Source organism: Eptesicus fuscus, chromosome 6 (assembly GCF_027574615.1).
Source record: "Eptesicus fuscus isolate TK198812 chromosome 6, DD_ASM_mEF_20220401, whole genome shotgun sequence".
Taxonomy (NCBI): domain Eukaryota; kingdom Metazoa; phylum Chordata; class Mammalia; order Chiroptera; family Vespertilionidae; genus Eptesicus; species Eptesicus fuscus.
In genome coordinates, this window is record NC_072478.1 from 92,306,595 (window position 1) to 92,319,569 (window position 12,975).

The window sequence follows — 12,975 nt, forward strand, 5'->3', positions numbered from 1 at the left end:
TTGATTATATTAAAAAAATGTATCCTTCTAAACTAATTTTAATAAACAAAGTGGTTCAGGGACAATTTAGAATTCCATTTGAAACTAGTAACATTCTCAAACAGCACTATTATATTTGCACACTTACTTTTCTAAGGCAGAGGCCTTTTTCTCTAACTTCCCCCTTTCTTTCTTTCTTTTATTTATTGTTTAAAGTATTACATGTAGTAGTACATATATCTCCTTTTTATTCCCCCATTGACCTTCCCCAGCCTCCTCTACCCCTTGTCACATGCCCTCATCCCACCCCACCCCCCTCCGGTGTTTCATGTTAATTTGTTGTGCTTATAAGGATGCATACAAGTCCTTTGGTTGATCTCTTTATCCCCCTCCCCAAAACTCCCCAGCCTTCCTGCTGTAATTTGACAGTCTGTTCGGTGCTTTACTGCCTCTGTATCTATCTTTTTGTTCATCAGGTTATAATGTTCTTTATTTTCCATAAATGAATGAGATCATGTGGTATTTTTCTTTCGTTGCCTGGCTTATTTGACTTAACATAATGCTCTCCAGGCCCATCCATGCTGCTGCAAATGGTAAGAATTCTTTCTTTTGTATAGCAGCGTAGTATTCCATTGTGTAGATGTACCATAGTTTTCTAATCCACTCATCTGCTGATGGGCATTTGGGATGTTTCCAAATCTTAGCTATGGTGAATTGTGCTGCTTAACCTCCCCCTTTCTTTTGCCCTTTTATTTATCTCTGTACTGCATCATTCTAAAAGTTACTTCAGAATCCCTGATGGTTGTCTATCCATGGCACAGATGTAGCAGAAGTAGCATACATGTGTTAAATCACATGGCCATTGATTTTCTTCACCTATTTCTTGCTCCACTCACCATCCTAGCTTCTTCTTTTAAAAGCCCCATCCTGGTACCAAGGAAAGCACTCAAAACCTCATATTTTCAGAGCCATGAAAAAAACAGATCTAGTGGTGAAATCACACTGACTTTATTTCCCCATGAAAGAAATAAAAATCTGTATTCCTCCATAATTTGAAACCTTTGGGGAAACTTAAGAAATGTAATGTTTTGATTGCAAGATTAAAAAAAAAAAGGAGTGAATCATGAAATGCTTCCAAGTGAAGTAATTTAAGTACCAAATCGAATTTTCTGATTTTAAGTCCTATTCCCCTCTTTGTGACAGCTTTAGTGACCAAGGTATTGGTTCATTTCATGTCTACCCAATGAGAATTCTTGATGGATACAGGATTCATAGGGTCTAAACAGAATATACAATTCTAAAGTGTTCAGTTCATATTTAAGAGAGGGCTCTGCTATGACCAGAAAGATTGAGCCAACTTTAGTATAAAAAATTAAGACTAATTACCAATGAGGTTGACTACACAGTGTGAGCTAAAGACATTCTAACCAACATCACAGACAGATTGGAACGCCAAGAAATATGGACAGAAAAATCATCCTAGAGCTTAAAAGGACTGACATGGTGAGATCTGGTCATTGCCTTCTGCAGTCAAGGCCTAAAGCCTTGGAGAACTGCTGGGTCTTAACTGCTGGGTCTTACTGCACATTGTAAAGATTATTCTCAAAGTAAATATTTTCCTGTGCTTGGTAGTGCACTGCAATTCCATTTTGCGACGTTCTGGTCACAGGTTCTTTGCTACAAAAAGAATAACATGAGTAAGTGAAAATCAGATCATTTTTAAATCATGAGAAGCATTGTTTTTTTCTATTTGCAATAACAGAGCCCCATTCACACAACATATTAAATGACTAAGAGATTCCAGAGTTGTAAATATTAAGTTGTGGGAAAGTTTGTTTAATAAGCAAGGTTGAAAAAAAAAAAAAAACCTAAGATATATTCAGACTATTTTCCTTCAAGAGATCCATGTACTAGAATACATAAATCAAAAATCTAAGACAGGCCCATCGGTGTTCAGTGTTTGAGTGTTGACCTATGAACCAGGAGGTCATGGTTTGATTCCAGGTCAGGGCACATGCCAGGCTGCAGGCTCAATCCCCAGTGTGGGGCATGCAGGAGGCAGCCAATCTATGATTCTCTTTCATCATTGATGTTTCTTTCTCTCTGTCTCTCCTTTCTGAAATCAATATATATATTTTTTTTAAGTCTAACAGTTATCAGACATCAATGGAAGTACTAAATCAAGATGTATATTCACAAAGGTGGCTGTGAGATAATGCCTATCCCACAGGTGTCACCATTTTGGCTAGTGTTTCTCCAACTGTGGATTATGCCCTTTAAAATAGAGTTATTAAATATGGGAAGTGGTCTACTTCTTTTATTTAAGATGAACAGAGAATACAAAACAGCAGAGTTCATTGATGTAGTAAAATAGTGTTTCACTTAAGTGTGTACTGGATCATGGTGTCAAAAATCTTATTGTGTATTTATGGTCAGAATGTGAAAGCCATAAGTAGATGACTTTCATACACTCACACACCAAATGTATAAAAAGATTATGTGTAGCGTTTTGATATAGCTGCTGTTTTATAATTTGTCCACAGTGATGGTTTTTATTCCCAGAAATGATATGAAATGTAGAGTCTTCACTCAACTCAGATCATTAAAGGAACCAGGCATATATGTGAGAACCAGTTTAGGTGTCAACAGCTCAGAATGAGTCAGTGTGAAATAGCTGCCCCAAAGGTGTCATCAAAAATGCTCTCTTTCTTTTATTTTCCCTTTCCTTTTAATATTTTACAATATTTTCTATAATAAATATTTTCCTTTATAATTAACTGATAAGAGGTGGATGTAAAGAAAAAGTTGACAGTGAAAGGACAGAAATCATGCTTTTCTGCCTGTAAGGAGTATTTTTTTTCCTTCCATTGTTGGAAGCAGATAGTCAAATCTACTTTATGGATTCTGGACTACAAAAGACCTAATATTGAGTCTTTTACCTGTTGAGTAAAAAAAGCAGTCTACTTGGGATCGGTGGTATGTAGTGGTTTCGTATTATTACAGATGTTCATTTAAATGACCACAGATGGTGGGTGAAAGTAAAGGAGATTTAAACTTTAACTGAACAATAGGTTGGATTTATAAAAATTGTACATCAAATGCCTATGAGGCCTGATATGCAATGTAAAGCAGCAGAGCATGCTGGGTGCAGAACGACAGGGGATGGGGAACTATGCTTTTGCTCTGCTTCAGCCTGAAGTTGTCTTCCTCTAGATCTTTGCCAGTGGCCTCCTACTCCATCAGGCTCACTCACACAGCCCACTACCCTGGTCTACACTCCCCATGCTATTTGCCTGGAAGCACTAAAAAGACCCTGTTGATATGCTTATATGTTTTGTCTGTTTTGTTCATCTCTTTGGAATAGAATAGGCTTTCAGTAAACAAAACACCAAATGAAATCAAGAACAAACCAAACAACTCATCCAAACGTAATTTCATCAAACACTATTGTGATTTAGTTCTCTTGCTCTGAGAGCTTAGGGTTGGGGGGCTATTTCTGTAGTAGTTTCAAGGAAATATAGAAAGCAAAAAATATCAATATCACTGGAAGGTATGGACAGTGATGGAGGCACTCAATGAACTAGAATTTTTAGGATCCAGGGTGTAAAATGGAGAGTTCAGGAAAAAGGGGAGAGGAACAGAGATAATGTTTTCTTCATTTTTATCAGAGTAGGAACATCAAAAACCATTGACACAAACCTTTCAAGCTTACCTTATTTGCAACACCTTTCTTTTCCCACATAAATATTCTAAATTGGGAAGGAGTTGAAGAGAAAATAAAACATGTCAGCCAAAGAATTCATGAGAACTTTCCAAAACATGTACATTATTTCTGCTATAACTTGGTTTTTTAAATCCCTAGCTGAGGATATATTGGGATTTTCTTATTGATTTTAAAGATAAAGAAAGAGAGAAAAATTGATTTGAGAGAGAAAAAATCAATAGGTTGCCTCCCAAGCACGCCCTGACCAGAAATAGAACCTGAAACCTATGTCTGTGCCCTGACGGGAAACCGAAACCCTTTTGTGTACAAAACAATGCTCCAGCCAATTGAGTCACACCACCAGGGCTGCAATGACTCTAAAATAAACAAAGTCTGAACAGAGACAGTGCTGAAAAAATTAAATTTAGAAGAATGGTTTTTAAAAAAGGAAAACAAAATTACACTCTTCCCTATAATTTCAGGTAACTCCTTTGACTCTGTAGGACCCAAAGAAGCCTCAGTATGCAAACTATCTCATGATTATTAATGGTTTAGTGTATTCACACACATGCCCAAACTTACTTTAATACAATTATTAATAATCATATTTCATTTTTAAAAATGGATGGTCGTGGTTCTTTCATGGAGGCTGGCATGGCTAGTTTTTGAAGCCCGTTATTCTAGCCTTGGCCTGAAATCTGTTTCCCCTCCAATGTCTCATTTGCCTCTTTAGCTAAGTGAATGTTGTAAGACTCACAAGAATATTATCCTTCATGGGAGCAAAAACAGGGACTCGAGGGGAAGGGAGGAGGAAGAGTGAACAAATCTGCTTAGTACAGTGGTTTGTTGCCTTCCAAATCCCAACTCCACCCAACAAACTCTTATTTCTTAGTGTTTTATTTCTCCTATGGAGAACTTAAATTTCCTTTTCTCTTTATAGGCCAATATTTTTAAGAAACAAAAGGAACAAGGTTATGAAACAAAGAAGTTACGTGAAGTCAAAAGTACATGGTGTGTGAAGCTCCTTGGACCCAGGTAGTTTGGCTCCAGAGCCCTCACTTTGTTTCCTCAGGCACAATGGTCAAACGACTTACTTTTGGTAAGTATGGCAGCCAAAATGGTGAGCAATGTCATGGCAGCAATGGAGAGTCCAATGTACAACTTACAGGTGTTCCTCTGTGTATTTTGTTTCAAGGTTGTGTGCTATGGAAATATCAACAGATTGAAAAAGCATCTTGTTAGAATTATGGGCAGAAAACATTTCTTAAAACAACATATTCATTGGCTCTTGTCTTTTTCTAGATCATGAGGGGCAAAACCAAATGATCTCCTGAGGATGTAACCATGGTGAAATTCTCAGACAATCTGAAATTCAATATGTATTTGGAGATTTGGAAATATTTTTATATATGCTTGGAGTGAGATTTTTATGGGTGTATGTGTTTGTCAAAGCTGAGAGTGTACAGTTCAAAGGCTGCTATTTATTATATGTAAATTACCCATATTTTTTAAAAAAAATTCATCCCCTTATATTAAATAAAACAATTTTTGTTCATATATAAGTTCACTTGTTGATGCTATCTGATGCTATCTGAATGTGCTCAATTATTGAATTTGGTCTTTGATACAGTCCTTATGTTTTTAAATATAATCCAAAATTCTATCTATCTCATTATAAATGGGCCTAAGAGCAGCTGCTCCCAGACATGCCCTGATTATCAATGAACTTAAAATGTGCAATTGGGTGGAAATGCAAATTTTGCTTAAATCTCCTGGTGCAGTTCATAAGGATCCCACTCCTAGAATAAGTATAAAACATGCCAGGCATCATGCCAGGCCCCTTTTCATAGCTTAGCTCTAATACTAAAAAGATCCAACAGGGTAGATATTTTAACAGAAAGCAAGTGCAAGATGAGTGAGAAGGATTTAGCCGCTTGCTGCATGACATGAAAGTTTAATCTCTGGAGTCCGCATCCTGACTCTTTTACCTAGCACTTACTCAGTGGGACCCTCAACAAATTATTTAGCTTCTCTGAACCTGTGTTTCTGTGCCTATTTGATTTAATAGGGTCGTTGGCCCTGGCTGGTGGCCCAGTTGGTTAGAGCATTGTCCTGATACACCAAGGTTGTGGGTTCAGTTGCCAGTCAGGGCACATACAAGCAAACAATGAATGTATAAATGAGTGGAACAACAGATTGATGTTTCTCTCTCTGTGTGTCTCTCTAAGTATCAATTGAAATTTTTTTTCTGAAAGGTATTACTGTTTTTAAAAAAAAAGAAAAAAACTCATTCTTACAGAAATAATATTTAGCACTTCATTGGGACACTACTGTTCAAAAGGCCTTGGTAAAATAATTCCCAAACACAACACTGATCCCCAGGGTGTTTTTAAGCGACTATAGATGAAGAATTGTGCATAGAATGTGAGGGCTCTGAAAGAAGACAGAAAATGAGTCGGGGCCTTTGGCAATACTGAGAGCCCGAGTAAAACTCCAAAGAAGAAGCCCAAGGGGTTTTGTTTTTTGTTTTTTTTTCTGGGATACTCTATTTGAATTATTGTTCAGTCAGTTAACACAAGAGACATTCTTAATAGCAATATGTAGGTGAGCTTAATAAAGTACTTAATCCCTTACTATTGAGGATTGAGGTTGTTTTATAACATTTTCATGATTATAAATAGCAGCAATGAACATCTTTTCTCATATGACTTCATGTATTTGTTTAATTTTCTCCTTAATATATGTCCTAAAAGTTTACTTATTGGGTCAAAATACATGTTGCATGTTTTCAAGATAGCAGGCAGACATGCTGACATCCTCAGAAATAAGGCACAAAAAGTCCATGATTCCGCTACAACCTGCTATGAACTTGCATCCAAATTGCTTCTACTTGCTGCTAAACAAAACTGTCCTACAGGTAGCTGAGATCAAAAACAAGGTCACCATTCAGAATGTGTGTGTTTTTAATTCAGTACAAGTGTGGCCAAATAGCAATCATTTCCATAGTGGCAGTTCTGATATTTAGGAGGTATATACAAATTCGGCCCACATCTATCAGATCAGAGTCTAGGCATATAAGTTGTTAACATTCTTCATGTTATGCCTATGTGGTATTCGAACTGTCACTAAGATATACAACATAAAGTCATTTGACTCTAAATAATCCCACTTTGCCTGAGCTTGAATTTCTTTTATTACAGCTGGGTTGTCATTTCTCACCATTTGGAAGGGGATTGTTCTCATAGCTCAAACTCTTTTGATAGTTGCTTCTAAGAGTTATTTAAATGTATAAAGAAGGTGGTTTCTATTAGAGAGTCAAAAGAATAAGGTCCTATTGATAGTTTAGCATAACTTATTTGCAAAGGAAAGACTTTTATGAGCGTCATGAGACTAGGGATGACCCTTATATTTGTCTCAAAATCACTGTGGGAAAGTAGAAGGACATTTTTTAAAATCACAAAGTTGTTTGAGACATTAACACCTTAATAAGTCATCCTGCCCACCCGGCATGGGTCAGTAGTTGAGCATCAACCTATGAACGAGGAGGTCATGGTTCCATTCCCAGGAAGGGCACATGCCCAGGTTGTGGGCTTGATTCCCAAGGGGGACATGCAGGAAGCAGACTTACAATGATTCTCATCATTGATGTTTCTAACTTTCTCTCCCTCTCCCTGTGTCTCTGAAATCAATAAAAATATATTTCAAAAATTAATAAAAATAAGTCATCCCATGGGGAGGTTCAGGTAGAGGAAATCTCAGCATTGGCCTAAAAATTTCTATATGGAAGGCATTCAGGTTGAAAAAAAATATTGGGGGGCTATGTCAAAGCAAGCATACTTCCACTTAATAATATTTTTGTTTGGAACAGCCTCCATGCCACCATAGTGACTCAAAGCATGTTATTCCCCTAATGCTAACTGAAGTCTTCCTGGGAATGTTATGTTAACCCACTCTCCTTGAATTAGTTCATTCTTTTTTGTTCAAAGTTTTGGCCAGGAGAAAGTCTGTACTGTGTGAGTGTTGTGTGAATGTGTGAGAGTAAAACTTCACTTATCAGGTATCTCTAACAAGCTGGTCTACCTGTATCCATATGAACTTTACCAATTAATCAAAGGATCCCTATTTAAGAAACAAATTCTTCTCTTCTTTCTCTCTTAGCCTGAAAGAATCAATCTGTGGGGTAGCCTTACAGAAGTAATCTGTAAATATAACTCGCTTCCAGAGAGACAAACATGTGAATATGGCTAATAAAATAGTAAGGAACCTGCTTACGGTTTCATTGTATTGCCAACCGCAATCTGAAGGCTGGGTCACAGTGCTATTCCCATCTGTTCAACAAAAAGAATTGGTTAGAATTATAAAAAATATTGAATTTTTGCTACTAACATGAAATATATTCACATTGCTTCCTGGCTATAAATGAAACAATGAATAAAAAATATGGCCAAAAAATATATCTATGGCCAAATGCAGCAGGGATTGCAAGAATTAAACCAAATTATTATCATTTATTAATCTGTCCTGAAAGGTGAGATTCTTAACAATTTTGTCCTGGACCCTTTTTCCTTCTTTATGGGCCAAAAATTGCATTATATATAAATTTATGTATATATAATGGAAACTATCAGGATAAAGATAAGCTCAATTCAATTAATAACCAATTAATATTCCTCAGGAAGTCACACAGATCTTTTCTTCTGAATCTCTGTTTTAAATGAAGTAAAAAAACTTATGTATGTTCACTAAACCAAGTTCACTTTTTTTACCTATAATTTTAGCAGCACAGAGGCCATTCTTGGAATCAGGTTAAAAGTGCCACCTGTATGTACTCTGGACATCTAAGTAATAGTCATAGTTGCTATTGTATCTATCACTTATCCCCCTATACCTATGTCCCAAACTCTTCATCTCATTTAATCCTCACAACGATTCTGTGTGATCAGTGATGTTCCATCCATTTTAGAAATGATGAAAACAGATTCAGAGAGGGTAAGACATTTGTTTCAGTCACATAGCAGATTAGAGGGGCTAGTATCAGCACTCATGTCACAATATGTGCTCTTAACTACATGTCAATGACTTTCAAATTTTGAATGCAGGTCTTCAGGAAAGAAAATGCAGTTACCTGTTGGGCAAGAAGAGTTCAATGATGAGCTGGTCGTACTTGTTTCCTGTGGTGTGGGAGGCTGGGTTTCTGTTGTCTGCACTGGAGAAGATGAAGTGGTTTCTGAAATAAAAAAGGATGAAATAGCTATGTTCTATTTGTAGAGAAAAATCTCCAGCCCCAACAAAAATAGGCAACAAACCTAAAATTGGGAATTACCTTCAACTCTTTCTTAGAAATTTATTCAAAGATAATATTGACACATTGCACTTCTATCTAGGTATTTTATTATCAGGAGTAAATCTGATATTGATAATGTTTTAGATCAGTGATGGCGAACCTATGACATGCATATCAGCACTGACATGCGTAGCCATTCCTGATGACACGCGGCCGCTAAGGCGGCCGCATGCCGAGGATGAAACATTTGCGAAATAATGTTTTTTCCTCAAAGTGACACACTACCCAAGTTATGCTCAGTTTTTTGGTGAAGTTTGACACACCAAGCTCAAAAGGTTGCCCATCACTGTTTTAGATATTTATCTATAGACAGAATTATTTCATACTTTTCATACTCTTAAGATCTCTCTAAATGCTTAATGCCTATGACAATGCATTTTATGTAAGACACCTGATTAAGCTTTAATCCATACAAAGGACATTTTTATGTTCATAAAACAAGGCCTGCGGATTTACACTAATCTGTTGTCCTATCTTCACAATAAACCTAATCTGAATTTAATGGCATTATTCAAGTTCCCATCCACACATCTTTCCAGGGAGATGCACATATGTACCAACATGGGATACATCGTCACAATATTTAACTCCTTGAAGTTTCTTTAAGGTGACTACATTGCCCAATCTCTCAACTTGGTAATGATTCACAACCCTCAGCCAGGTTCCTGGTAGACGTGACCTCAGCTCATTCTGCAGTTGCATTCTGCTCACTCCTTCTGTATGACTGATGTCCTGTGTTATCTGACTCATCTTCCATTTCTCACCAAAAAGCTTCACTAAGAATTCTCAAGCACACCGCTATGCATCACTTGCCTCCTTATAAAATCTTCATATTCCCTCCCTGAGAGCAACACAGAACTTAGAGCAAATTAGTGGTGCTGGCTGGGCAAGAATTCTCAAACCTGGGCTTTCCTTATTGCCTTTCCTCAATCTTCCTGTTTCATCTTTCCCACCACCTTCTTCACATTTCAACATCACCTTTCCTTATCTTCTGAACCCATTTCAAGTTTTCCTCCAATACTGAACCCTATAACAGGATATGGCTCTCTTTAGGAACAAAGAACAGGACAGTACAAGAAAGTCAGATGATCAGTCTATCCAACTTATGTCTGTGCAAAATGCCTCTTGACCTTAACTTCTTCCCTGAGTTTGATTTTTTGTGGGCAGCATTCTTTGCTCCCCTCCTCCTATAATCTTACATCCAACCATTTCATGCATATTTTATAAAACTAACATGTGCAAAGGACAGAAAGGAAGTGGGGGTAAAGGTAAATGTCTCTGAATTGAATTAGCTCCAGTGCTCACCTCCTTCCTGTACTATAAAGCTCAACTCTAGACTCAAACTCCTTAGGAAACTATCAGGATAAAGATAAGCTCAATTCAATTCATAACCAATTAATATTCCTCAGGAAGTCACACAGATCTTTTCTTCTGAATCTCTGTTTTAAATGAAGTAAAAAAACTTATGTATGTTCACTAAACCAAGTTCACTAATCCTCACACTTTTACAGGCATATACTATGTCAAACTAAGTATAAAGAAGCTAAATCAATATTAAGGAAGTCAACAGATTCTCTAGTATGCTCAGCTGCCTGGAACAAAGCTATTTTTCTTATATACTTTTATGGCTCTAAAATCTGAGTTCTAGCCTAAAGCCTTCTCCTCCAAACTCAACTCATCACCCAAATGCTTCAGATTGCTCCTGGTTAAATATACACAAGGCTCAATGAGAGTTAAGGAAAATCAATGTTCCATCAGATTTCTCTGGCTAAGAGGTTGAGACATTTCTGTTACTCTTCAAAATCCAGATCACCTCAAGGAGTCAAAAAGTTTGAAAAGCTTTGAGAATCTTCACTAAGTGTTATATTTTTAATCTTGAAAATAGAAGGTTTGAACCTGAACTTGTCCTCAGGAGGCCAAGCTATTTCCCCACCCATACATCAAATTATTCTCCATTTGTATTGCATCTAAACTCTTCACTATCAGAAACTTGGGAGTGTGAAGCATGTAGCCTGAATTCTAAAATACTTAAATCAGATATTAACTTTGTCATCAGTATAAATAGCATTTTTATTTCAATTTTTATGCTGAATACTAAAGTAAAGAATTCTAGAAGCAATACTGACACTGAATGACATATAAAGACAGGGTATTATATAAAGGGCTTTTTCAGTGAGGGTGTCAGATCAGGACATATTCATCCTAATATAACTTCAGGGCATCATGGTAGAAACACCATCGAGTAGTTATAACCAGAGTCCCAAATTCAAACTAATGGAGACTGAATCCTGACTCAACCACTTTCTATCCATATGCCTTTCAGCAATACAATTAGACTCTGTGCCTAGGTTCCAACAAATATTAAAGAGAATTGAATCACACCTATGATAGGTAGGGCTGTCATGAGAATCAAGTAATATAATACTTCTAAAGAACTTAGCAGATGGGAAATGGGTTAGGGGCATGGGTGAAAAAGGTCAAGGGATTTAGAAGTACAAATTGGCAGTTTCATAAATAGTCAGGGGGATATAAACAACAGCACAAGGAATATAGTCAGTAATATTATAATAAATACATATGGTGTCACATGGATTCTCAATTTATCATGGCAATCACTTTGCTACTTATATAAATATCTAATCATGGGGTTGTACACCTAAAACTAATATATTGTATATCAACTGTGATTTAAAATAACAAGTAAATTAAAATTTATAAATTGAGAGAGAAAAAACTTAGAATGAATCCTGTCACACAGGAGACAGGAAATGATCATCTTGATGAAGCCTTACCTTCCAGATGAGGCTCTGACTTCACAGTGGATAAAGGATCTCCACTTCAAGCTCCTTGTGGACCTGTGCTCACCTGAGCCAAGTTCACACCATTCTCAGTAGAGGTCAAAGAGAAATGGTCTGGGGGTTTGGGGGGCTAATACTTATTCCCCTGGAGAATCTGATTTAAAAGAAACTATGGGTCTCTTCACTCTGAAAATACTTACAGTTACAAAGAAACCAAGAAATCTGGAATGAGGATTGTCAGCTACTATGAAGCTCACATTTCTAACCCAGGGAAGAACATTAATCCTAGATTATACTTCCACCTTATGATAATAGCCTGGGTGGTCTACCTCCTCTCATTGGATGGCCTCTGGGCTCAAAAACACATCACTATCTTTCTTGGGATATTCTGCAGGTGAACTAGTGCTATAGCAGAGGAGGAGACCCCAGGTGATCTTGGAACCCTGGTGAGTTCAGGTCCAGCTAGAAATCCACATGAAAGCAAGTATAAATCCAGAAGGGAAAAAACAAGAGCTTTATGCTGGGCAAGAACATCAATAAAACCAATGAGAGACTATGTCCTCCTCCAGAATTAGGCACTAATCTCCCCTGAGCTCAGAGTCCCTGTCCTTAGTCTACTACAGACGTCCTCAAACTACAGCCCAGGGCCACATGCGGGTGTTTTTGCTGTTTTGTTTTGTTTTATTTTCAAAATAAGATATATGCAGTGTGCATAGGAATTTGTTCATAGGTTTTTTTTAAACTATAGTCCGGCCATCCAACGGTCTGAGGGACAGTGAACTGGCCCCTCTTTAAAAAGTTTGAGGACCCCTGGTCTACTAGAATCTGAAAGGGCTGGGATTGAGGACCAGCTTTTAAAAAAGAAACAGGTGCAAGGAGGAGGAACCAAGATGGCGGCAAAGTTAAACAACTAAACTGTGCCTCGCACAACAATTTCAAAAATACAACTAAAAGACAAAGCGTCTACCACCCAGAACCATGGGAAAGCTGGCTGAATGGTAGATTTACAACTAAGAATGAAAAAGAAAGAACAAACGCTGAAGGGCTGAGGTACAGAAATGCGTGAATCGGGCTGGTGGCGGGCAACAGGGCGCGCTTTTTTTTTTTCCAACCCAAAGGGAGATAAGCTCCCGATCACTCTGAAATCCAGT

At 37.3% G+C, this 12,975-nt stretch overlaps 1 protein-coding gene across 1 annotated transcript in view; it reads right to left on the bottom strand.

Moving 5' to 3' along the window:
- LOC114235362 (hepatitis A virus cellular receptor 1 homolog) overlaps positions 1-11,033 on the bottom strand; it is a 79,636-nt gene extending 68,603 nt beyond the window's left edge. Inside the window, exons 1-3 of the mRNA XM_054716750.1 lie at positions 10,966-11,033; positions 8,808-8,909; positions 1,561-1,656 (exon numbers count right to left, since the gene is read on the bottom strand). Coding sequence (XP_054572725.1) covers positions 1,561-1,656; positions 8,808-8,909; positions 10,966-11,033 — 266 coding nt within the window. The remainder of the gene's footprint in view (positions 1-1,560; positions 1,657-8,807; positions 8,910-10,965) is intronic.
- Between the last annotated feature and the right edge of the window lie 1,942 nt (positions 11,034-12,975).